At 38.7% G+C, this 26,416-nt stretch overlaps 2 protein-coding genes across 2 annotated transcripts; one reads left to right on the top strand and one right to left on the bottom strand.

Moving 5' to 3' along the window:
* Window positions 1–379: 379 nt before the first annotated feature.
* LOC309491658 (endothelial differentiation-related factor 1 homolog) lies at window positions 380–6,676 on the bottom strand. Its single transcript, XM_082190708.1, has 5 exons — window positions 6,516–6,676; window positions 4,955–5,006; window positions 2,132–2,292; window positions 1,630–1,723; window positions 380–710 (listed from the first exon to the last, which is right to left on the bottom strand). The coding sequence occupies exons 1-5, from the start codon at window positions 6,591–6,593 to the stop codon at window positions 649–651; spliced, it is 447 nt and encodes a 148-aa protein (XP_082046834.1). The 5' UTR covers window positions 6,594–6,676; the 3' UTR covers window positions 380–648.
* Window positions 6,677–9,147: 2,471 nt separating this feature from the next.
* On the top strand, window positions 9,148–25,849 carry LOC309491656 (protein PRRC2B-like). The gene is made up of 7 exons (XM_082190706.1): window positions 9,148–9,321; window positions 11,679–11,857; window positions 18,789–18,966; window positions 21,917–22,019; window positions 24,816–24,879; window positions 24,977–25,120; window positions 25,440–25,849. The coding sequence occupies exons 2-7, from the start codon at window positions 11,743–11,745 to the stop codon at window positions 25,832–25,834; spliced, it is 999 nt and encodes a 332-aa protein (XP_082046832.1). The 5' UTR covers window positions 9,148–9,321; window positions 11,679–11,742; the 3' UTR covers window positions 25,835–25,849.
* Window positions 25,850–26,416: the final 567 nt, after the last annotated feature.

Below are 26,416 nucleotides of genomic sequence, written 5' to 3'. Positions count from 1 at the left end.
ATTCAGAGGGAAAAAAAGTTAGAATTGCAAGATTTAAACTTAGAAATGAAATTTTCAGTGCATATCTGTGTGAGGTAAAATGACACAAGCTCTTGAAGCTCCGCCCCCTGAGCCGGGAGCAGCAGCTCATTTGCATTTAAAGAGACAAACACAACGACACGTTTTTGCTCACCCCCTCAAAAAGTGAAAATTTTAACATGCTATAAATAATATCTGTGGTATTTTGAGCTAAAACTACACACACACACACACACACACTCTGGGGACATCAGAGACTTATTTCACATCTTGTGAAAAGGGCATTATATGAGCCCTTTAAAGTTTTTAGGTAAAAGTAAATCCTCTCCAGCTAGTAGTAATGTACATGACATCTCTAAAATGAGATTTAAATCAGATTTTATTCAAGTCTTCAACATCAGATAAAGCTTTGAGACATGAACATGTCAGATCAAGGCCACAGTCGAGCAAACCCCAAGTAACGTGCTTTAATGATTATAGTGGGTTCTCGGCTTCATCTCCACAAGAGAAAGTCTTCATGGAAGCAAGGATCTGCTCAAACGCATCACAGCTCTGGTTTAGTCAGAAGAGTGTTTTCTTAATCCAGATTGACACTGGGTTTGACTCCAGTTCCGGCTGATTCGAGTGTCTTCACTTCTTCTCTGGTTTGGCCTCCAGCGGCTGCCCGATGTCTTTCCCTCGCAGCTTCAGACCTGGATCAACAAGTCGAGTCTCTGTCATTTATACAGCGCTTTAACAATATAGAGGTTTCACAGCAGCTTTACAGTGATAATAGGAGATTACAGTAATAATTATACTATATTAATATACTTATACTAATATTTATGACATAATTTATACTTTTTATCTCATAATTATGTCTTTGTGTGTCATAAAAAAATTTGTCATAACTTTGACTTGTTTATCATTATTTTGACTCAATTTCAACTGTCATATAATTATGACTTAGTATGTCATGAATTAAGTAATAATTTAGACTCAATTATGAGTCTAAATTATTACTTAATTCATGACATACTAAGTCATAATTATATGACTTAGTATGTCATAATTTTAAAAAATGTGTCACAATTTTGTCTTGGCATGTCAATTTCAACATTTTGTCATAATTTTGACTTTTTATCTCATAATTTATTTCTTTTCCATAATTTTGACTTGCTTATCATTATTTTGACTGTCAATTTTAACTTTATCATATAATTATGACTTAGTCTGTCATTAATGAAGTAATTTCAACTTTGTCATAATTTTGACTTAGAAAGACATAAGTCACTCATGAGTCATGACTTTAAGTATTTATACTTTTTATCTCATAATTATTTTTATATGTCATGTCTACATATAATTATTTTTATGTCATAATTTCAACTTTTTATCATGACTTGGTATATCAATTTTAAAAAAAAATCCAATTTTGATTTGTTTATCATTATTTTGACTGTCAATTTCAACTTTATCATATAATTATGACTTAGAATGTCATGAATTAAGTAATAATTTATACTTTTTATATCAAAATTATGACTTAGTATGTCAAAAGTTTTTAATGAAATTATTTTTTGTCATAATTTTGACTTATCTCATAAAACAGTGTCTGGATGATCTGCTTACCAATGGCTCTCTCGATTTTGCCCATGACTTGGTTATTGGGGATGGCCTTCCCACACTCGTAGTCGGCGATGACCTGAGGCTTCTCACTGATTTTCTGGTGAACAAACACACAGAACATATTTCTGAAGGAGCATTTCTGATCAACTTGATAAAAAAAGGGCAGAATTTTTCAGATTGCGAATTACGCATAACTTTAAGCCTTAATATAATTTAAACGGATGAGTTATAAAAACATTCACCCCCCTCACAGTCGTCATGAAGGGCAACATTAGCGATATAGACCAACAACAGGCTATAAACATGTTTTGTTCTGCTGTAAAGTTGGGCATTTTAACATGAGGGATTATGGGATTGAGTCTCTTCTGCAGCCGGCCTCTAGTGGCCAGTGGAGGAACTGCAGGTTAAGTCTCTTCAGTGTGGATTCGAGAGAGAGAGACTGAAGGTTGCGTTTGCATTAAACACACGAGTCGTGACAGAGACGGCTCGGGTCGCTCAGGCTTACAGTGGCGAGATCTTTCTGCGTCAGACCCTGGTTTTGTCGGCCTTTCTGGATCACTTTCCCCACTTCCAGTGGCACTCGCTGGTGATGGAGCTCCTCCGTCTCGTGGTCCAGTTTGGCCGTGTTCTTGGTCACCAGATGCTGCTTGTTCTGACCCGCCGACCCTGAGACCACAACAAGTCAAATCTGGGAATACTGCATATATTATATATCTGTGCACATCATGATTGTGTTAATAATGTTGAATAAGTTCCATCTCTTCTCTGATGATGTGGGCGGGGCTTTAACCTGTCACTCACATGAGATCAGCCAATAGCAAACCACAACCAGCCAATCAATCCCCCACAGACACAACCAAGCCCCGCCCACATGTGTTCTTGTTCCTGAAGAGTTTCTCTCAGATATACGACACAATAGAGGAGAGAAGACCAGCACAACTTCACTTTCATGAGGTCTTTAAACACGGACACAAGAGAAGACGTCTAACCATGATGATGTTGTTTTCTATATAAGATTAGACATACGCAATATTCTAATGATATGAACTGTCATCTTTATGTCACACAAAATATAATGCCGTTCTGAAAAAGACGACAAAGGGGAAAAACACAGATATATATATATACCTAAACATGTTCACTAAAACCACACTTATAATCTCTGAATGTGTTTGATTCAGTTCACAGCAGAGGAAGCACTTTTTATTTATTTTTATTTATGGGTCAATTTGTATTGAATATACTGTGAAAAGCGCGATATAAATAACTCTGAGCTTTCGGAAACACTGGAGCTTTTGTGACTTTCTCTCACTGAGGATCATGAACATCTACAGAACTGAACCATCATGGATCTGGTCATAAGTCAAGTTTATTTGTATAGCGCTTTTCACAATACAGATTGTATCAAAGCAGCTTCACAGTATTAAATTTAAATAATACAACAAAGTTTGTTTCAAGAGGAATTTATTGATTGATAAAATTAGATTAAATATCCCCAAAATATCCCCAACTGAGCAAGCCAAAGGCAACAGTGGCAAGGAACCGAAAAACTCCAAGTGACCTAATGGTGTCCTAAAACTCCATCAAGTGACCTAATGGTGTCCTAAAACTCCATCAAGTGACCTAATGGTGTCCTAAAACTCCATCAAGTGACCTAATGGTGTCCTAAAACTCCATCAAGTGACCTAATGGTGTCCTAAAACTCCATCAGGTGACCTAATGGTGTCCTAAAACTCCATCAGGTGACCTAATGGTGTCCTAAAACTCCATCAAGTGACCTAATGGTGTCCTAAAACTCCTAAAACTCCATCAGGTGACCTAATGGTGTCCTAAAACTCCATCAAGTGACCTAATGGTGTCCTAAAACTCCTAAAACTCCATCAAGTGACCTAATGGTGTCCTAAAACTCCATCAAGTGACCTAATGGTGTCCTAAAACTCCATCAAGTGACCTAATGGTGTCCTAAAACTCCTAAAACTCCATCAGGTGACCTAATGGTGTCCTAAAACTCCATCAAGTGACCTAATGGTGTCCTAAAACTCCATCAAGTGACCTAATGGTGTCCTAAAACTCCATCAAGTGACCTAATGGTGTCCTAAAACTCCATCAAGTGACCTAATGGTGTCCTAAAACTCCATCAGGTGACCTAATGGTGTCCTAAAACTCCATCAGGTGACCTAATGGTGTCCTAAAACTCCATCAAGTGACCTAATGGTGTCCTAAAACTCCATCAAGTGACCTAATGGTGTCCTAAAACTCCATCAGGTGACCTAATGGTGTCCTAAAACTCCATCAAGTGACCTAATGGTGTCCTAAAACTCCTAAAACTCCATCAGGTGACCTAATGGTGTCCTAAAACTCCTAAAACTCCAAGTGACCTAATGGTGTCCTAAAACTCCTAAAACTCCATCAAGTGACCTAATGGTGTCCTAAAACTCCATCAAGTGACCTAATGGTGTCCTAAAACTCCTAAAACTCCATCAGGTGACCTAATGGTGTCCTAAAACTCCATCAAGTGACCTAATGGTGTCCTAAAACTCCATCAAGTGACCTAATGGTGTCCTAAAACTCCATCAAGTGACCTAATGGTGTCCTAAAACTCCATCAAGTGACCTAATGGTGTCCTAAAACTCCTAAAACTCCATCAGGTGACCTAATGGTGTCCTAAAACTCCATCAAGTGACCTAATGGTGTCCTAAAACTCCATCAAGTGACCTAATGGTGTCCTAAAACTCCATCAAGTGACCTAATGGTGTCCTAAAACTCCATCAAGTGACCTAATGGTGTCCTAAAACTCCATCAAGTGACCTAATGGTGTCCTAAAACTCCATCAGGTGACCTAATGGTGTCCTAAAACTCCATCAGGTGACCTAATGGAGAAAAAAAACCTTGGGAGAACCCAGGCTCAGTCGGGGGCCAGTTCTCCTCTGGCATTTATGAGCTAGAGGCCGGATTGTAGTTTGAACTGTAGGATTATATGAATTTTATAAGAACCTGAAACACATTCTCACACTTTTACTAATGACAACATTACAAACTAAAGCTCATTTCTTGAGATAACCTCAAATTTGGATCAACTCAGTGAAAAAATTTGGACTTTTGAGGGTTAAATGTAAAATAAGTGTCCGAATAGGAAATAGATAAAATACATAAGCATACTAATATGATTAAAGATAAAGATGATTCCTCTGAGTCACAGCAGTTTTACTGTAGATGATGATGATGATGATGATGTGTGAGGTTAAAGGTTAAAGGTTCATTAGTTGTTGTTGTCAAACACACTCCAGTATTAGAAACTGCATATGCATTAAAGTATTATATTTCTTACATTTTTTGGTGGTCTCCACATCATCTCCTCTCCTCTGAGCGGCAGCGACCGCCTGGAACACACACACACACACACACACACACACACACACACACACACAGTCAGTCTATCCCCAGGCTTCACCTTTCCCTGATACTGTACTTCATTATATTTGAAATATATTCCCTTTTTCAATATTATATTGCAAATATACTAACAAAAATGTTTACCATCTTTAAATACATTAAAAGCATCTAAATAGTTACAAGCATTATTAGCTTTTACCCATTTATACACAATACAACTTTTAACACACTTTAAAAATAAAATATGAAAAATATACTTGAAGTGAACATTGTTTATTTTTTAAAAGTGTATTTATTTGCACTTTATTAAAAATATATTTTAGGTATATTTTTAACTGTGCGCTGGAAATGATCACCGTAAGTGTACTTTCAAAATACATTATAGTATACAATAGTATTTTGTACAAAGTAATAATTGTTTGTTAATGTGCATGTGTTATTGAAGACAGAGTGTGCCATGAGTGATATTTGGAGTAAGTCAAAGGTATTATTGAGCATATACTTTTCACTCAAATATAATACACTTATGGTCTATCGCTAGTATGTTTCGAAGACACTCGTAATGAATTTTTAATGTACTTGTAACACAAATAAAGTACACTTTAATATCACTAATCAAGCAAGTAATTAGTCCATACAGGCATATACTTAAAGTATACTAGAAGTTGTTCCAATTTACTTAGTACACAAAAGTACACTAAACACACTTAAAGTTATGCTTTACTACAATGTAATAATCACAACTAAAATATACTTAAATAATACTTAATCATACTATAAAATAAACAGCACACTTCAAGTGAACTAAGTATGGCTGCAAGAAACTTGTACTTGTTTTAAATTTCAGACACTGTTTCTGTTTGTCCAGACATGAAGATGAAGATGAAGATGAAGATGAAACACGTGACTCTATAGAGTTGTTGTGGATCGAGAGAATATTCTATTTTCGGTTATAATTAGTTAACATGAACTAAGAATGAGCAATACTTCTACAGCATTTAATAATCTTAGTTAATATTAATTTCAACATTTACTAATACGTTATTAAAATCAAAGGTTGTGTTTGTTTAACATTAGTACTAACATGAACAAACAATGAACAGCTGGACTTAAATTAACTAACATTAACAAAGATAAAGACTGTAACAAATGTATTGCTCATTGTTAGTTCATACATTAACTAATGAAGCTTATGGTAAAGTGTTAACGTTACGCATATTTCATTAGTCATTTTATTGCCATGCTTCGCATTTGCTTTCAATGCAAATTCAGTTTATTTTGTAAAGCACTTTCCACATTACATCTTGTTTCACAGCACTTGTTTCACATTTCAGACATTGTTTCTGTTTGTCCAAACAACAAGAACAAGAAAAAATGAACATGTAACTTTGTTGTGGATCGAGGGAATATTCTAGATTCCAGCGCGCGCCACGTGTTGGCCAGCCGAACCCGAACCGGAACCCGAACCGTGATCCGGATCATCAGAACACACTCACCTGTCTGGATTTGGACTGAGAGGCAGAGGGGTTCTTCTTCCTCAACACGGTCACTGTGTCCCAGTCGCTCTCGGCCATGCTGTCTCTCTGTGTGTGTGTGTGTGTGTGTGTGTGTGTGTGTGTGTGTGTGAGATTAGAACCAGATCCGCTGGAGCAGAGAGTCTCTGAACGCCAACAGCGACACCAGCAGTTCCAGCCGTCAGTCAGCGTGACATCACAAGACACTTCCTGGAATATTGCAGTAATTATTATAAATGAGGTGTTTTTAATCTGCTTTAAGACAAACCGTGTGTAAGTTCATAAGTCGACAGCATTGCTGAGTATTTCCTCCTTAAAACTGCAGTGAACCAAAGACAGTCTCAAACACACGCTTTGAAATCGCTGGTGTTTCTGACGTCACAAACTACCTTTTAACCAATCAGATCAACGTGTGATCGTCAACCAGTGGATCTCTGAGCTGAGTGAGTGAGTGGAGGCGGGGCTCATTTGCATATTCATACAACCGTCCATACTAAATAAGGCAAGGGTGTTCAAGATATTAATTTTCAAGTAAAAAACATTTAAATATGTAATTTTAGTGATCAAAGATGAGTTTTAAGGGAAAATATTATTGACGACAGGGGGACTTTAATAGAGAGCCTAAAGGGGGTCGCACACCGGACGCGCAGCTCAGCGGCGCGCCGCGCAGCGCCACGTCTTTTAAATTCGAACACACTATTCTCTATGAGAGTACACACACCGGCGGCGCCTTTCGGCGTCTGTCCGCGGCGGCTCAGGACCGTGTTCAAAATCCTGCCGCGCCACAGAGCGCCATTTACATAGTTTTATATTAAATTTACATGTATGTGTCTCAAATCGTAGTTAATATATATACGGACCTCACCCTGTGCTGCAATATACATTTAGTTTTATATTTATTTACAGAAATCAGAAAATTGCTGATGTTATCGGATTTTCAGGTGACAGTTGTCCTAGACGTGGCGCGGCGCGGCGCTGAGCTGCGCGTCCGGTGTGCGGCCGCCTTAAGTCCCTCCCCTCCGCTTCCGGCTCATGGGACCTTTTTTCGGAAAAAATATGTATGGTAGTCAATGGCGAGAGACAACTTATCTTTTTATTCCGTCTGAACTGTGCCCTGAATTACACATATGATGTTTGTCAATTTAAAAGATAATTCCGAAAGTCAAGAAAGTCGCAGTTTGTCATAAAACAGAAGAGTAACATTTAGTTTTGTGTGAAAATCGCTCAATGAACTCCATCTCTCGTCTCGCACTGTGTCCGTATGTGTGCAGTCTGGTACAAAACACTCAGGCATGACGGCTTAACGTTACCATTATAACGTAAGACTCTAAATGACAGACGTTAGCTTCAGTAAAGTTAGCTTCAGTAAAGTTAGCTTCAGTAAAGTCAGCTTCAGTAAAGTTAGCTTCAGTAAAGTCAGCTTCAGTAAAGTTAGCTTCAGTAAAGTTAGCTTCAGTAAAGTTAGCTTCAGTAAAGTTAGCTTCATTCACTGAGAGAAAGGTATGACGTCACATGTGCGCCTTTTGGGTTTGTAGTCTTTGTAATTCTGTATTTTCACAGTCTTATACCTCAACAGTTTTACATCAAACTGCGACTTTCTTGACTTTAAAATGTATCTTTTAAATTGACAAACATCATATGTGTAATTCAGGGCACAATTCAAGCGAGATCAAAATATTTGTTGTCTCTCGCCATTGACTACCATACAATATTTTTCCGAAATAAGGTCCCATGGTGGTCCACCGGAAGGGGAGGGACTTAGGCTCTCTATTCATATGCCTCGTAATCTTGAATCAGAATAAGTTCCTCTTGCAGCATCTCTTCTCTTCTCTGATGAAGGGGGCGGGGCAACCTGTCACTCACATGAGATCAGCCAATGGCAAACCACATTGCACATTGTACAAAAATAAAACAATGCAAATATTATGCAATATGGCATTAAAATGTCTATAAATCACTCCTCTGAGCCCAATGAGTTTTAACAGACCTCCTGAATGGAGTAAAGTCATGTGACAGAAGGCAGTTCCTCCATTGCTATAAATCCCGCCTCTCGTTTAATTTCGTGTTTGCAAATCGGTATTTAAAAACAAACAAACATATAATTAAAAACCTACAAACGTTCGTTCAATTGTTCCAAAAACAAGAGGAATACCTTGTATCGCTTAGTATGTGATCATTTAAGGCCATTAGTATATTTTGTTATTAATTAATCGACACATTAAGTTGTGCATACGATTCCTTAACGCAGCATTGCAAGATGGGAACGATAATAAATACAAACATTTGGTTAAATTAAGGAAAATTCGTAAAGTCGGCATGAAACAAAAGTTGCGTGAAACGCTTCAGGAACAAGAACAAATGTGGGCGGGGCTTGATTGTGTCCGTGGAGAATTGATTGGACAGTTATGGTTTGCTATTGGCTGATTTCATGTGAGTGACAGGTTTCCCCGAGAAGAGATGCTGCAAGAGGAACTTATTCTGATTCAATAATATTAACACAATAATGATGTGCTCAGATACATCATTTAGAATAAACCCTGCAATATTCCACTAAAAAACAAGAATCTTCATTTGTGTTTGAGTCCTGCAGGCGTCGCTGTGGCTCGCTGGTGACGTCATATCCGCTCTGGGCGGCAGCAGCAGCAGCTTCACTCTCAGGCCGGGAAAACCCGATAACAAGCGAACAGAGAAAAACACTGAGAAATCTCCATCCATCCTGCCGAGTTTTTCTCTCCGGTGGAAATATATCGATATATGTGATCTGAAGTGACAGTCATACGTTTAATCGGTGAGTTATTCGCGCGCTCCGTGCGGTTATTCGTGTGTTTCGCGTCGGTTTGTCGCAGGATGTCTGAGTGTTTGTGTCGCTTTGTTCTGAGGAGCAGCCATTTTTAATCGCCTCACACAACAAGTCCACTCAAAACCCTCATTAACGCATTGATCACTCAATATACTGCTCTATTTTAATGAAACACCCGCGACACTGGCGATTCTGCCCATGTTTGAAGCTCGTTTGTCGGTCCTGCTGAAGTTTATACAGCAGAAGCGGCTCGCGGCTAATCTCCGTTAGCATTGCTAAGGCTCTCAGAGAATTTGTCAAAATCTCGCAGATTATATCAAATATCGTTATTAATCAGCGCTCACGTGTATATTTACAGACTGTAGTGTGTGATCGTGTTGGTTAAATGTGTGTGGAATGAGCTGTTAGTTCAGTATTCAGGCTGGAGAGCTTCTGTTTACATCTCATGCTAACTGACGAGTTCGTGTTGTAACCGAGAGATTCGGTGGAAGTGAATATAACGATTCTCTTGATTCACTAACAGCAGATTGTACTTTAAAGAGTGGTTTTATTTAGCCTGGCACCAATTTCATATTTCGCTAATAAATCACTATGAGTCCACAATCATCATCTTGTGTAACTGTAATGTGTGCTTGTTCTCTCGTGAACTCCGTGTATTTCTCATGTCTTGTCTCATGTTTGAGTCTGAGTTTAGCTCTGATGATGATGATGATGATGATGAAGGCCATGTATATAACGCTTTGTGTGTTTGTGTTCACGCGCTTGATTTCTTTTAAAGGTTATGTGTCTTTGTCCAAGTACTGAGTAATATTAATTAATGACATGTATTTACTGTATAATTAGGTTTAGGGTTAGTTACTGTGTGTATAATTGACTGTTATTACCCGAGTAACAAACACTGTAAGATTAAATGGTCCCACTTCATATTAGGCGTCTTTAACCAGTACTTGCATCAAAAACATAATTATGTACAGTGTGTTTATTGTGTTGATGTTGTTGTGAAACGCTTGTGCTGCTGGTGATGTGGGATACAGTAATGTTATAAACAAACAATAAGTGCATTGTATGAAATTATTTATTTAAATGTTATTACAAAAGATACTTAATATAAGGTGGGACCAATACATTTTTGTCTTCATAGCTTCACAATCCAAAATAATTGAAATGCATCTTTTCTGGGGCTTTATTTCGACTGTCTGTGAATCTCCTTTCTCTAATAAACATTTAGATGTCTCTGGATTGTTTTAGTATAAATTGAAGGTTAAAGTTGAAGATTATTTCCTCGTTTCTAAAGGTTTATGGGACAGGAACACAGATGTTTCGCAGATGTTCACGCTGCTCTTTTCCTCAGTTAGAGCAGACGGTGTGTGTGTTACAGAAACACCATTAGTGCACGCTTCGAGATCTGTGGGAATTATTCCTTTAAAGCGTTAGTTCATCCGAAGATGAGCGTTCTGACATCATCCGAAGATGAGCGTTCTGACATCATCCTCATGTTCTCCTAACTCAAGACTTTCATCAACTGAAATCTGACCCTCCATTGAAAGAAAGTCCATGTAACCAAAGAAAAGTCAATCTCCTGAAGTGACAGGACTACTTTATATGTTGAACAGATTTAGTCACATAAAAACTTTGATCAGCGCATCAAATATAGTGACTCAGACACACTGCAAAACATGCTTTTCATCTTGTTTCCAGTCCAAATATCTAAAAATGCTTAAATCAAGATGCATTTACTAAAGTAATAAAATGCCATATGATGTCTTGTTTTCTGGGGAAATAAATCAAAATTAAATGAGTTTTTGCTTAAAAAAAGCAAAATTATCTACTAATGGGGTGAGAAAAATAATCTTGTTTCTATTTGATTTAAGATTATATTTCTGACCCCATTGGCAGATCATTTTGCTTTTTTAAAGCAACAACTCACTTAATTTTTTTATAATTTCCCCAGAAAACAAGACATAATATCAAATGGCATTGTACTCATTTACTCTGGATCTTGCATGTTTGAGCTTCTGCTTACCATGTTTAATTTGTGTACTTTTACAGTGTCTTGTTGTTACAGCTTGTGAAGCATGAAATTGTTAAATCTGTGTTGTTGTGCAACACTTCTGCTGTCTTGAACATGATGTTGCTTTGACCTCACGCCGACATCTCTCGACAGTCCAAGACTCTGGTTTGGATTTAGTTTGTGTTTCCACCTGACCTGGCTGATTATTCTGTCCAAGGTTGTGTTCTGCTGTTGACCAGCTTTGAGATGTGTCTGATCCAGATCCGTCACACAGCACGGTTCAGTCTCGTACAGGTGTTGATTCTTCTTCTTCTTCTGTCGTGTCTTTCCACAGAAACAGACGGTACTGAGGAAGAGGTGCAAAGAAAAATTCCCATACTCGATGACATTACATCGCAATGTCCGATCGTTTGGGGCAAATAACCAAGTCCAAGGATGGGAAAAGCAAGTATTCATCACTCAGCCTATTTGACAAGTACAAAGGGAAGTCAATAGAAACTCAGAAAACCACAGGTGAGACTCGAGAACTCAATATTCAGACATGATATGATGTGTAGTTCTGTCTGGGAGTGATTGATACTCTTATCAGGGTTCGGACGAGATGCTTAAAGTCCTGGGATTTGACTCTTTGAAATTTAAGTTCTGGAAAACATGTACGTGAAAATTTCCTGGAAGTAGCGCTTGAATTATGGAAAGACAATATATGGGAAATTTATTTTTAATTTTATCGATAAAACAATCTTTTCACACAGAATTAAAGCTGCAGTGTGTCAGATATAGATATAGAGGTTAGTGTTGTCACGATACTAGAATTTCTAACTTCGATACGATACCTTGAAAAATATCGATATTCGATACCATTTTCGATACCACGGAGAAAAAAACTGCCACAATATTAAGGTTATTTATTTAAAGCTAAATATTAGGGCTGCAACTAACGATTATTTTGATAATCGATTAATCGGACGATTATTTTTCCGATTAATCGATTAATCGGATAAAAACTTTTTTTTACAATTCAATTAGATTTTTTGCTTATTATAACTAAATAAAACCCTAAATCAGGGTATTTATGTTTAAAAGTGTACTTTAAAAAGTGCAAAAGCCACACATTGAGTTTTACTAATATAATCTTTAATTTTTACATTTTAAACCTTAAAAAACACAAAAGTTTGTCCAGTTTTTAAACAGTAAAACTTATTTAAATATCCAAAATATAAATAAACTAAACAAAATATTGAGTTGTGCTGCTCATATAAACTTCACATTATGAAATTAGGACACAAACATGTTTGTAATAAGATATTAAGCAGCAGATTTTGAATTCCAATGTAGAACGCGATCTGTTATTTCTTGATATCAGACGCTGCGAAGTAACGTTATAACACACCGTTGCCATAATAAACAGAGCGTTGCTATGGACGAAGGATTCTAACCGTAGAGACGGAACGGACTATTTTCTTTAGCGGAAGCAATACAATAATTTTTAAATCAATAAACTAATTTTTAAATCAATATTTTGTGTCAAATTATTGAATTATTTGGTGGGTAGCCATGCAATAAGCGGGATAGAGCGAGGCGGTTGAAATAGCGAATACAACCCCGACAGGCTGATCGGGACCCCGACGCGAAGCTATACATTAACGTTATCCCTTACATAGTAACGTTAATGCTATACAAAGAGAGCGGAATGGAGGTAACGTTAACTTACGCAACAAGCTAATAGGCTTGATTAAAAGGACAAGAAAAATGATGCATTAGTGCACAAGCATTCGCTGAAAACCACTGACTACAGTGACTAAAAAACAATATTTTACTGCTGCTGTTATTAACTGTCTTTATATTTAGTGCTTCACTTTGTAAACACCATTTAATTTAACCTATTTCTGCAGTAGCGCTATTATAATCCATTACTTATGTTCCGAGCGAACTGATTGCGCAACCTGATGCTCGATGCAAAATAGATCTAGTGTGACTGTCCCGAAGTTAGTAAACAAAGCTGTTTACACTGTAGTATTGAATTAAACTAGACTATACAATTTTCACATCTTCATATAATGAGGATACAGTTTTTGCTCGCCGTGCTGATGTTTCACCTTCATCCGTGACACCAAAGTGTTTCCTCTTCATGTGTTCGTCCATCATTGTGGTACTTCCATGCCACACAAGCTCAGCTTTGCATAACTTCCAGATTCCAGATTTAATGTAAAATGCTCCCATGCCTTAGATGACTTTTTCTGCCGCCGACTGAACTGTCATTTCTCTCCGATTACTCTGGCATTCCGCGTGTGACTGTGTTGTCATAAAAGTGACGTCATCATTAACGCTTCCCGTGACGTGAGCAGACCAACTAATCGACAATGACATTCGTTGACAACGATTTTCATAATCGATTATTATCGATTTTATCGATTAGTTGTTGCAGCCCTACTAAATATAACAAGTCTAAAACATGACAATGAGGGATATTTTACATGAACAAAAATGTCCTGAGGTAGTGCACTTGTTCAAAAGCATTAATGCTGGTTAATACATTAACGTTACTTGATGAACAGATTTAAACGCAAACGTGTGTGCATTATACGCGAAAACAATGCTATTAGTGCTTTTAACAATACAGATTGTGTCAAAGCACTTAAAGGGGTGGTTCGGGATTTTTTGACATCGGACCTCATTTTTAAGTCAGCCTGGTTGTTATTCATCAGTGGAGACATTTTTTTATTTTTTATTATCCAGTCCTTATATTTGGATAGTTAGCCGATGCTAGGCTAGCGCGAGTCAATGGTATATGTTAGCCAGCCATTAAAAACCGTTTTACCCACTCCACAGTGCACCAAACGCAAATCAATTATAACACTAGACTATCGATGTATATGTCCGTTGAGAGAATAATGTTAGAAATCAAACTTACCTTTCATCTCAATGATCCCAAAGGAACTAGTTTCTCAGCAGCTGCGGAATTTTACTTTGCTCCGGTTAGTAATGTGGCAAAAAGTAAACACAGAACAGAAGCGCACTACAGTCGTTACATCCAGCTAACGTCATGTGTGTACCGGCTCACTCGGTTGCCTAGGTAATCAATATCACTCCGCTGCTGCTGTAGACAAGGCTTATGATTACAGGGAACAAATTATAACTAATGCATTGAGATGAAAGGTAAGTTTGATTTCTAACATTATTCTCTCAACGGACATATACATCGATAGTCTAGTGTTATAATTGATTTGCGTTTGGTGCACTGTGGAGTGGGTAAAACGGTTTTTAATGGCTGGCTAACACATATACCATTGATTCGCGCTAGCCTAGCATCGGCTAACTATCCAAATATAAGGACTGGATAATAAAAAATAAAAAATGTCTCCACTGATGAATAACAACCAGGCTGACTTAAAAATGAGGTCCGATGTCAAAAATCCCGAACCACCCCTTTAACAGTATCAAATTGGAGGATAGAGTGTCAGTAATGTATAATAATAAGATAAAACATAACATTTTCAGTTAAAGGCATTACAGGGCTCCAGACTGCGACCAATTGGTTGCATTTTGCGACCATTTTCCCTGCCGGTGCGACTAAATATTTATTTAGGTCGCACTGGCGCGACCACAACGTTGCCGAGCAGCGAATCCAAACAAAATGAAAGCGGAACGAAAATGCGCTACTCATTTATGCTTCACGGATCGTTTATTAGTTCGGACCAATAATAGACAGCGCAGCGCCCCGAACTTGCCAGTCGCGGGCCGATCTCGATCACGCGACACTGTTACCTGGAGGTCCAGACTCTGGAGATCCAGTGAAGAAATCCATTGAATTCGCCTCAGAATTAATAACATAATCGCTGCGAGATCCAGTGAGAAACATTCCGATTCGGCGCAGAGTTCTCTGTTATAAACCATAGATATCAGATCAAACAGCGCTGACGTGGAAACCAGGAGAAACACGGGTTTCAGTCCACAAATCAGCAACATTCACCATGGATTTAGGCTAATGTAGGAACTCTAACCATAACTATGGTATTGTGACAGAAATAGTCAAACGCTTACAAGTACTACACATCTTTTTCCAGCACTTCAAAACTATAATATCTTATATAAATGTTATTTTTAATGTGATGACCAACACATTTTTTGTTCATCCTTCAAAGATTGTCCTAAAACAAAAAAATTTAAGATGTAGGAAAACTCTTATTTAAACACTTATTTAAAAAGAAATTATAATAATAAATGACCATTGTAAACAGTAGGATGTTATTGGCTATTTCACTCCCTAATATCATATTTTTTTTCACTCGTTTTTCTTTTTAATTAATATTAAGACATTATGAATGATATAATTAAAGTTAATTTTATCTACAGCCTAAATTAAGCTTAGTGCTTTACTGTCAGCCCCAGTGCTACCAGATATTATCTGTAGAACTCAGTGGCTCCAGTGCTGCTGCCCTCAGATGTTAGTCTGGAGCCCTGTGAACTTAAAATAAAACTGCACATTGTAATATCTGTACGTGAAGTCTATTTATTATTAAAGAATTTGTCATTTACAGATTATTAAAGAATCTGTAAATAACATTACAGTTATTTTGGGGGAAATTTTAATAATTGCATTGCAAGCTGATTTAAAGGTGGTATTAGTGATTTCAGGCCCAAAAATATTTTTATCACATTCATCTAATCTTTCCTAACGATCCGCTAGCTGCCCGCCCCATAAGCATGCCGTCAAAAAAACGCGTCTCTGTTGGCAGCCTAGGCTCTGAGATCTGCACACAAAAACAAATGGTTTAGCCAAACACTCAAAACCAAAACAAATAGTGCTCCAACCAATCACTGACAGGGGGAGGGTGTTGTGAGGTTTTGAGACAGCTTTTTCTTCAGCTCTGACTTCGCGTGCAGCCGTGCACGAGCACAAAACCTCACAGCACCCTCCCCCTGTCAGTGATTGGTTGGAGCACTATTTGTTTTGGTTTTGAGTGTTTGGCTAAACCATTTGTTTTTGTGTGCAGATCTCAGAGCCTAGGCTGCCTACAGAGACGCGTTTTTTTGACGGCATGCTTATGGGGCGGGCAGCTAGCGGATCGTTAGGAAAGATTAGATGAATGTGATAAAAATATTTTTGGGCCTGAAATCACTGATACCACCTTTAAGGTGTGCCCCTAAATTTTCTGCTTGCGCTCCTAAAATTTTCAGTCAGGGGCTACAGCGCTCCTAGTAAAAAAAGTTAGTCTGGAGCCCTGCATTTCATTATTGAATTCAAAGATGTCATTCAATAGCTCAGTTTAGTTTAATTAGTATCTGTGTAATCAAATTGATGATAAGATATGAAGGCAAATTGCAGAATTAAATACTAATTTTTGAATAAAGTTAAATAAGCACAAGTTAATTTTACATTTGACCACAGTTAAAATATTTAACGTTACTTGTCTAAGATTTCTCAGTCAGATTATATTAACTTTAAGAATTACGGTGAAAAAACGAGACGACACACACTCATATCAACAACAGTAGGCCATCTTGGTTAATGTTTCAGAAATGTTAAAATGAGAAGAGTTACCAACCTCTCGAAATTATTTATATAGATCCCGGTGTCGGTCTTTCAGGTGCTTTGCTATATTAGCCCCGATCACACAGGTTCGAAAACGCGAGGTGCACAGCACTTACCAACCCCGATCACACCTGACGGCACACAGCACTCATCACACAGAACGAGCAGTGCGCTGCATTTATGTTGCTAGGCAACCACTGAAACAGCTGTCCTGTCAGTCAAGTACACGTCAAATCAGCCTTTTATTAACTTTATTTACTTTCTGTTAACATTGTGGTAGTTACGATTCGTGAAGTCGTTAAGCTCCTGGTAACCCGCGAGAGCACCACAAGTTTATCCTCCATCATCGCACTCTCCAGGCGTTCAAGCAACTAGCTTTCATAATTAAAATGGAAGGCCCGCGAGGCGCAGCAGCGCATAACCAGCACGCAGAACGCTCACTGGAAACCAATTGAAAAATAGGCGCCTCTCACTGCAAAAAAATGCGTCAGGTGTGATCGGCCCCATTCACTTCACTTTTGCTATTTAACCAGAGCGAATGAGACGAGTGCGCGTGTGGTGTTTGTCAACGCGCCTTTGGAGAGAAGTGAAAGTGACAGCTCGGCTAGTATCGATACTTCAGGAAATTAGTATTGGTACCGATCATGATATTTCAGTATCGATATTTATCGAAATATAGATATTTTTGACAACACTAATAGAGGTATATCTCATGGCTATGAGTGTGATATTGCTCATATAAATGTCCAAGTAAATGATACAGCTTTTATTCTTCAGGTCAATCATATATTCATGGGAGAAAAACATAAGAAAAGTTATATATTTTGTCATAGTATCCTTTCAATGGTTAAAGTTACCGTAGTCATTGCATCTGCTGCACTTTATCTGTACCGTTCTGTTTTATTTGCTTATTTTTATTTATCATTTACCTTTTTAGAATTTAAAAGATAATGAAGAAAGACATTGTTTAAGTGAGATCTCTGATTGCAGTCCTTGAAAAAAACAAAGTATAGATTTTACAGCATCTGTACGAACCCTGTCTTATTCATGCATTCAATTAATCACAAATATTTCAGATAGATGTCGTGTTCCTCAGACTTGGAGTCGTCCCCATGCAGACGTCATGCATTCAAGCTGTCGTTCATTAAAATGTTCACTGATTTCATAAGGCCTTTCCTTAAATGTCAGATTTCTTCATATTCACATGTATCTCATCCACACCATGTTGAGCGGCACCAAGGCGTCTCGTGTGAAATTATATATATGATGATCGCTTTATATTCACATTTACCCCATCTGTCCAACATATCCCATGATATACAGTCAAACCAAAAATTATTCAGACACCAGATTTTTTTAATTATTTGGGATCAAAAATGATTCCTGCACTTTGAGCTGATCATGTTTTGCTGAAGTGTTTTGTCTTTAATTGCTAATGCTCTTTTTACACACAGACTGAACAAAATGAAGCATTGCTTGGTGATTGGTTGAGCTAAACTGGTATTATCTAATTGTGTAGTTAAATTTAACAGCTGACAGATATTCAACATAATTCATGTGTGAGACAGTCTAACAGAAGGACGGACAAAACCAGTCAAATATCAACTGAGTTCTGCTCATATTTTATTACCATTTTCTAAACTATAGCGAATAAACTGATAATGTGGGAAATGTTGAAGGAGTCTGAATACATTTTGGTTTGACTGTATGTGATGTTGGTTTGACTGTATGTGATGTTGGTCTGACTGTATGTGATGTTGGTTTGACTGTATGTGATGTTGGTCTGACTGTATGTGATGTTGGTTTGACTGTATGTGATGTTGATCTGACTGTATGTGATGTTGGTCTGACTGTATGGTGTTTCCCATATGTGTGTCTGTTTTGACCGCCTCTCTCTCCTGTCTCCTGCAGTTGTTGCACGACATGGCTTACAGAGTCTTGGCAAAGTGGCCGCTGCCCGGCGCATGCCTCCTCCCGCTCACCTGCCGAGCCTGAAGTCTGAGAGTAAAGGAAACGATCCCAACGTGTTTATCGTGCCCAAAGACGGTACAGGATGGGCAAACAAGCAGGATCAACCCGATCCAAAGAGGTCAGGCCCGAGTGCTCAGTAAAACATTTCTAATGTGGCCTGTGTGAGGACAGATGGTGAGCGGTAGAGTGTTTTGAGTCGTTTTACAGCAGGTGTGTCTGCGGTGATTGTCATGCAGAGCGGCTTGTGTTAAAGTCCCGCGGTAGTCGATACTCGTATCCCTTAAAACTCATCTTTGATCACCAAAATTACATATTTAAATGTTTTTTTCCTTAAAAATGCCATAAAATATATTGAATGTAACTCAACACCCTCGCCTCATTTAGTATGCGTGGTTCTATGAATATGCAAATGAGCCCCGCCTCCACTCACTCAGCTCAGAGATCCACTGGTTGACGATCACACGTTGATCTGATTGGTTACAAGGTAGTTTGTGACGTCAGAAACACCAGCGATTTCAAAGCGTGTTTTTGAGACTGTCTTTGGTTCACTGCAGTTTTAAGGAGGAAATACTCAGCAATGCTGTCGACTTATGAACTTACACATGGTTTGCCTTAAAGCACATTAAAAACACCACATAGACACAAACTACATTAAAAGCTGGATTTACACCACAGGGGGACTTTTAAGACAGGAATGTGTGTAAAGAGAAAGGGAGATGCTCATTACACAGTGTCAGTCCTGTGTTTTTCAGGGAAGTGTTTTTTCGAAAAAGTATGACCCACACGAGTTGTGTAAATCCAAAAATAAACTGGTTGAGGGTGGGGTCCTGGTTACTGTATGATGAAATCACATAATACAGTTATTTCATGTACGGATTGCTTGTGTCAGCGCTGCACGAGCTCGCGTGTGAGCCAGGGTTACAATGGTGTTACCTGGTAACTCTTATGAATTTTGACAATACCTGGGTCTTAGAACGTGATATGGCTTAGTGTGATCATGAAATCACAACGGTTGTGTAATAACCACGATCAGATGATTAATAATCAATAATTGTGAGCGACGAGGTTGTTAATCGAAAGCATTTGCTTCTTTTGAAGCCGTCAGCCCTTATTATTTCAACTTAGTTTAAAATAATTGTTTAACAGTGGAATTCCTGGTGAAAAACTACATTACCCATGATGCTGTACAGAAATTCCACCAATCAGAGTCGAAACATCAAAACACTTTTTAGCTCCGCCCACTGCCATGAATCACCGTGAATTACGTAATTGATGTCAATCTCTCTACACTCTAAATATTTGAATATATATGCATTTTGTGCAATAAGTCTAAAATATATATTTTATATGTGTATGCATGTTCAAATTGTCCCTTTTTGAGGGTGAGCAAAAACGTGTCGTTTTGTGTGTGTCCCTTTAAATGCAAATGAGCTGCTGCTCCCGGCACAGAAGGCGGAGCTTCAAGAGTTTGTGTGTGTGTGTGTTAGCAGCTCCGATTACCTCTTCTCAACAAGGACTCACCCCCTTTGTTGCGTGTTTCCGGGGGCGGGGTTTATTAGGGCTGGGCGATAAAACGGTATCGGTATTAATCGACGGTACACCATTGTCGGTAACGATATGAAAAATGTTCGATATGGCGCTCAATATTTTCATTCAAATGCACGTGCATCGCTCGCGCGACCACCACAACGTTGCCCAACATCAAATGGCAGGCGTAATGAAAGCGGAACGAAACTGCGTTATTTTGTGCTTTACGGAACGTTTATCAGTTTGGACCATCAATGTCAGTCAGTGCAGCGCAAGCCGATCTTGATCAAGCGACACTGTTACTACACAGCTCTAAGAGATCCGGTAAAGAAAGCATTTGAATTCGCCACTGAAGTAATAACATCGCCGCGAGATCTAGTGAGAAGCATTCACACTTCTCCGTTATTAACGGATCAAACAGCGCTGACGTGGAAACCAGGAGAAACATTGTGCCATGAATGAACTAGTTATAGGCTTTAAGTCCACAGATCAGCAACATTCATTGTATAGGCTATGGTTTTACTGTAGTAACACTCACTGTAACCATGGAAGTTTGACAGGAATAGTAAAATGCTTTCAAGTACGTCACATCTTTTTCCAGCACTTCAAAACTCAAATATTATCATATTTAAATGTTATTTGTAATGTGATGACCAAAACATTATTTGTTCATCCTTCAAATACATTACCCCCATTTATAAAACTAAAAGTTTCAAGATGTAGGGAAAACTCTTTTTAAACTTATTTAAAATAATTTCTCTTTTAATAATTATATATTTTTTAAATCAAGGAAATTTCTTTCTTTTTGTTGTATCAAAAAAATGTACCTAACCGTGACACCACTGTGTCGTATCGATCCGTTACACCCCTACTTATTACAGATGTTGACCTACCTCAAAGTTTCAAGACCTACCTTGATTCTTCTACGTTTACACTTTTACATTGCACACATTTTGCAACATTTTATTTAATTTCAAGAGTTTCTTTAAACGCTTACTTTTTTATCTTAATATTAGACATAAAGAAGATATTTTTGTTTACATTTGTTACATTTGTTGTTTGTCTTAATAATGTGGATTAAAAAACAAACAAAACAAAAAACAGTGGTTTAAATTCAAACTTTTGTACTTGTCTTAAAAAAAGGTTATAAAAAAGTCAATAATTATCGATACCGAACGATATGAAACATTATATCGTGATAATTTTTTTAGCTCTATCGCACAGCCCTAGGGTTTATGTAAATCTTAGGGTTAGTGATGTCACTAACCCGGGAGGAAGCTCATTGTAGTCCCTGTCAGTCGTTTGTTGTAGTCCTTAAAAAAAAAATCTCCCTTTGCTTTGAACTTTGAGCGTTGTGTATTTGCAGATGTTGTTTATGCTCAAACAGCAACATTACACACTAACTAAAGTTAGAAAAGTCAAATCATAATCAACCACCCCTTTAAAATGACTTGGTTCTCAAAATATCCAGCTCTATTTTTGTATGTGAGCGTCTGTCGTCTGATTGGCTGATGGTTTCGTCTCTGGTTTTCCTCCTTTAGTTCCGTTGCATCTTCAGCACAGCTGCCGGAGTCGCAGCCACCGCTGGCTTTACAGAAATCTGTCTCCAATCTTCAGAAGCCCACGCCAATCACCAGCCAGGAGGTACAGACCCTTCAGCTTCTCTTCAGTGGCTGCGGTTACATGCACAACCTTTGTTTCAATCCCACTGAATTCATTCCGATTGATGAATCTGAACGCAGTGTTTATATGAACGCTGAACATGTGATCGAGTTGATGTGCGCGTTTATGTCTCAAGATTCAAATCGGAATATGTTTTTTGACATGCGCTCACTGCACGAATATACAGAGTTTCCCGCTGTTTGCTCATAATAACTGTTCTCCTACACTAGTTCTTTATTTGTTTTAATCAGCAGACTTAATATTTATCCATTTCTGGTCATAATTTGGAGATAATGAGCATGTGAACCGTTGTGCCGCTGCTTATATTGATCACACAGTAAAAATGGGTAAAACCAGTCGTGTGTGGATGAGTCTGAAGCCAGCACTGGTGGGCCGTTGTCCTGCTCCACTTCACACACGCAGAGAAAGGAGGATCATAGGAGGACGAGACACTCGTTTATACAACACTTTATTCAACAGGAGAACAGCTCGTTCAGCGCATCACACGTCATTACACTATTTCTACGTCATTACGCTATTTCTACATCATTACGCTATTTCTACATCATTACGCTATTTCTACATCATTACGCTATTTCTACATCATTACACTATTTCTACATTACACTATTTCTACATCATTACACTATTTCTACATTACGCTAGTTCTGTCATTACGCTATTTCTACATCATTACACTATTTCTACGTCATTACGCTATTTCTACGTCATTACGCTATTTCTACGTCATTACGCTATTTCTACATCATTACGCTATTTCTACATCATTACACTATTTCTACATTACGCTATTTCTACGTCATTACGCTATTTCTACATCATTACACTATTTCTACGTCATTACGCTATTTCTACGTCATTACGCTATTTCTACGTCATTACGCTATTTCTACGTCATTACGCTATTTCTACATTACGCTATTTCTACATCATTATTTCTATGTCATTACGCTATTTCTGTCATTACGCTTTTTCTACGCTATTTCTACGTCATTACGCTATTTCTACGTCATCACGCTATTTCTACGTCATCACGCTATTTCTACGTCATCACGCTATTTCTACGTTACGCTATTTCTACGTCATTACGCTATTTCTACATCATTACGCTATTTCTACATCATTACGCTATTTCTACATCATTATTTCTGTCATTACGCTATTTCTGTCACTACGCTTTTTCTACGCTATTTCTACGTCATTACGCTATTTCTACGTCATTACGCTATTTCAACGTCATTACGCTATTTCTACGTCATCACGCTATTTCTACGTCATCACGCTATTTCTACGTCATTACACTATTTGTACATTACGCTATTTCTACATCGTTACGCTATTTCTACGCTATTTCTACTTCATTGCGCTATTTCTACATCATTACGCTATTTCTACGCTATTTCTACTTCATTGCGCTATTTCTACGTCATTACGCTATTTCTACGCTATTTCTACTTCATTGCGCTATTTCTACGTCATTACGCTATTTCTACATTACGCCATTTCTACGTCATTACGCCATTTCTACGCTATTTGTACGTCATTACACTATTTCTACATTACGCCATTTCTACGTCATTATGCCATTTCTACATTACGCTATTTCTACATCATTATTTCTGTCATTACGCTATTTCTGTCACTACGCTTTTTCTACGCTATTTCTACGTCATTACGCTATTTCTACATCATTACGCTATTTCTACGTCATTACGCTATTTCTACGTCATCACGCTATTTCTACGTCATCACGCTATTTCTACGTCATTACACTATTTGTACATCATTACGCTATTTCTACATCGTTACGCTATTTCTACGCTATTTCTACTTCATTGCGCTATTTCTACGTCATTACGCTATTTCTACGCTATTTCTACGTCATTGCGCTATTTCTACGTCATTACGCTATTTCTACGTCATTACGCTATTTCTACATTACGCCATTTCTACGTCATTACGCCATTTCTACGCTATTTGTACGTCATTACACTATTTCTACATTACACTATTTCTACGTCATTACGCTATTTCTACATCACGCTATTTCTGCGTCCTTGCTCTATTTCTACGTCATTTCTGTTTCGGTTTTCAATCCGATCAAGTGTTTACATGTTCTCTCGATCGGATTAGAAAAGGAATAAACCCCCCCCTTTCAATCCGATCGAAATTTCGGATCGATTAAGGCGTCTACAAACACTCTCTCACACACACTCTCACACACACACTCTCACACACACACTCTCACACACACTCTCACACACACACTCTCACACACTCTCACACACACACTCTCACACACACACTCTCACACACACACTCTCACACACACACTCTCACACACACACTCTCACACACACACTCTCACACACACACTCTCACACACACACTCTCACACACACACTCTCACACACACACTCTCACACACACACACTCTCACACACACACTCTCACACACACACACTCTCACACACACACTCTCACACACACACTCTCACACACACACTCTCACACACACACTCTCACACACACACTCTCACACACACACTCACACACACACTCTCACACACACTCTCACACACACTCTCACACACACTCTCTCACACACACACATTAAGGCGTTTACATGAAGGCTTTTCAGTTCGATTGAGCCGTCAAATTGATTACTAACGGCTTATTTGGTTGTATGTAAACGTTGGCTAGAGATTCGAGTTTCCCCCATGATGACGAGTGTGTTGGTGTGATTTGTTCCTCTAGAGCACAAGTACAGGTGGACCAAAGCAATGGGCACAGGTCAATGGAAAGGCAGTAGATCAAGATGGTAAAAATCAGTTTATTCCTATCTCAAATTATATATTTTTTTGAGTGATCAGATGTGGCTCGTTGCGATGTTTCTCATTGGTCTGTGTGGTGTTCAGGTTTAAAGGTCTCAAGCCGACTGCAGCCCTTCTCTCACGAGGAATTTCCGACGCTGAAAGCAGCAGGAGAACAGGACAAGGTTGGCAAGGAAAGAAGCGTCTTCGATCCGTCGTATGGGCCCGGACCAAGCCTCCGCCCACAGAGTGAGTCCTCTCGACGTTTACATCATTACATGTTCACTAGAACATGAAGGAATAGCCAATCACAGACATATCGGATGAGCGCGTGAACACAGCGGCCAATCAGAGGGGTTTATGATGCCGCTCAAAGCCTCACATTTTTACAATTTCAGTATCGACTTGCTACCGAAGTCAATACTTTTGACAACACTAGTGCCAGTGCATCACTAGTCAATCTCTGTGTTACTATGGGGTTGTTTTTTTGTTTGTCACTTTTTTTCTTTTTGCACTCAGTCGTGTGATAATGCCTGTCTAACGTGCTGGTGTTGTGTGTGTTTGTCAGACGTGTCGAGCTGGAGGGAGGGTGGTGGGAGGAACCTTCAGCCTCCAGCTCTGTGTTCTGCTTCTCCTGCCGACCCGGACACCAGGAGCATCGGCTCAGCTGAGGCCATCACTCCTCTTCCTCTTCCTCCTCTTCCTCCTCCTTCTTCATCATCACCCTCCTCCTCCTCCACTGCTGCTGCTGCCCCGTCTCCTGATGTGAAGGAGCCGTCGCTGAGACCCGTTCAGCCCGTTCAGACCCGCAGACCCGCCCCGTCAGCCCTCCAGTACCAGCACCACACCACCACCACATACCACGACATGCTGCCTGCCTTCGTGAGTCTACACCTCATCATGATAGAGAGCCATTCAAACGCTTTAAAGTCCCACTCCGATCATATTTTGAGCTATTTTTAAACATTCTCAGTGGTCTTTAAATGATGATTATGCCGTTTTTAGCCAAAATCACAAAACCTGTGCCGTTTTCTGGGACTTCGCTTCAGCAGCGCGGCAGTAGCTCATTAGCAATTCGCCTCTGCGTTGTGGGCGGAGCCGTTGGCTGAAGCGAGATACATAGGCAGCAACAGCCTCTTTCTGTCTTTCTTTCTGTCAACACAGAAAACATTTCATCACTGGATAGTTTTTTTCGTTTAATTAAAGTGTTGTTTTATGTCAGCTGAATGTCCGGAACGCTTTTCAGAGAAGATAAGGCAACTTATTTAGCACAATTCACACCCAGCGGCAATTCAGAAAAAGAAAAAAAAAATCTCAGAATGCTCCACATGAAACTTTGGTCTTCCGACCTTTTACCGCAGTGTCGATTTATTCTGATTAATATGTGCGAGGGAGAGAGAGCAAGACAGCGCTTAGTTTGGAGACGGTGAAGTCTTGTTTACATTTTTCGCCTGGCTCCGAAGACAGAGAGTGCACACGTCCGGGTCTCTCTCTCTGCTCGTTCTTTCAGTTATAAACATGTCCTGTCACAAGCGCAGCAGTTCG

This window comes from Leuciscus leuciscus, assembly GCF_965113295.1.
Source record: "Leuciscus leuciscus genome assembly, contig: HAP1_SCAFFOLD_407, whole genome shotgun sequence".
NCBI classification, from domain to species: Eukaryota; Metazoa; Chordata; class Actinopteri; order Cypriniformes; family Leuciscidae; genus Leuciscus; species Leuciscus leuciscus.
Note: the sequence above shows the minus strand (reverse complement) of the source record. Positions and strands in the feature narration are given on the sequence as shown.

Coding starts and splice junctions, on each gene's coding strand:
- LOC309491658 (XM_082190708.1), bottom strand. CDS start 6,593: ATGGCCGAGAGCGACTGGGACACAGTGACCGTGTTGAGGAAGAAGAAC. Junction 5,007..6,515: donor CTCAGTCCAAATCCAGACAG/GTGAGTGTGTTC, acceptor TGTGTGTTCCAG/GCGGTCGCTGCCGCTCAGAG. Junction 1,724..2,131: donor CGCAGAAAGATCTCGCCACT/GTAAGCCTGAGC, acceptor TTTGTTCACCAG/AAAATCAGTGAGAAGCCTCA.
- LOC309491656 (XM_082190706.1), top strand. CDS start 11,743: ATGTCCGATCGTTTGGGGCAAATAACCAAGTCCAAGGATGGGAAAAGC. Junction 11,858..18,788: donor AGAAACTCAGAAAACCACAG/GTGAGACTCGAG, acceptor TGTCTCCTGCAG/TTGTTGCACGACATGGCTTA. Junction 25,121..25,439: donor ACCAAGCCTCCGCCCACAGA/GTGAGTCCTCTC, acceptor TGTGTTTGTCAG/ACGTGTCGAGCTGGAGGGAG.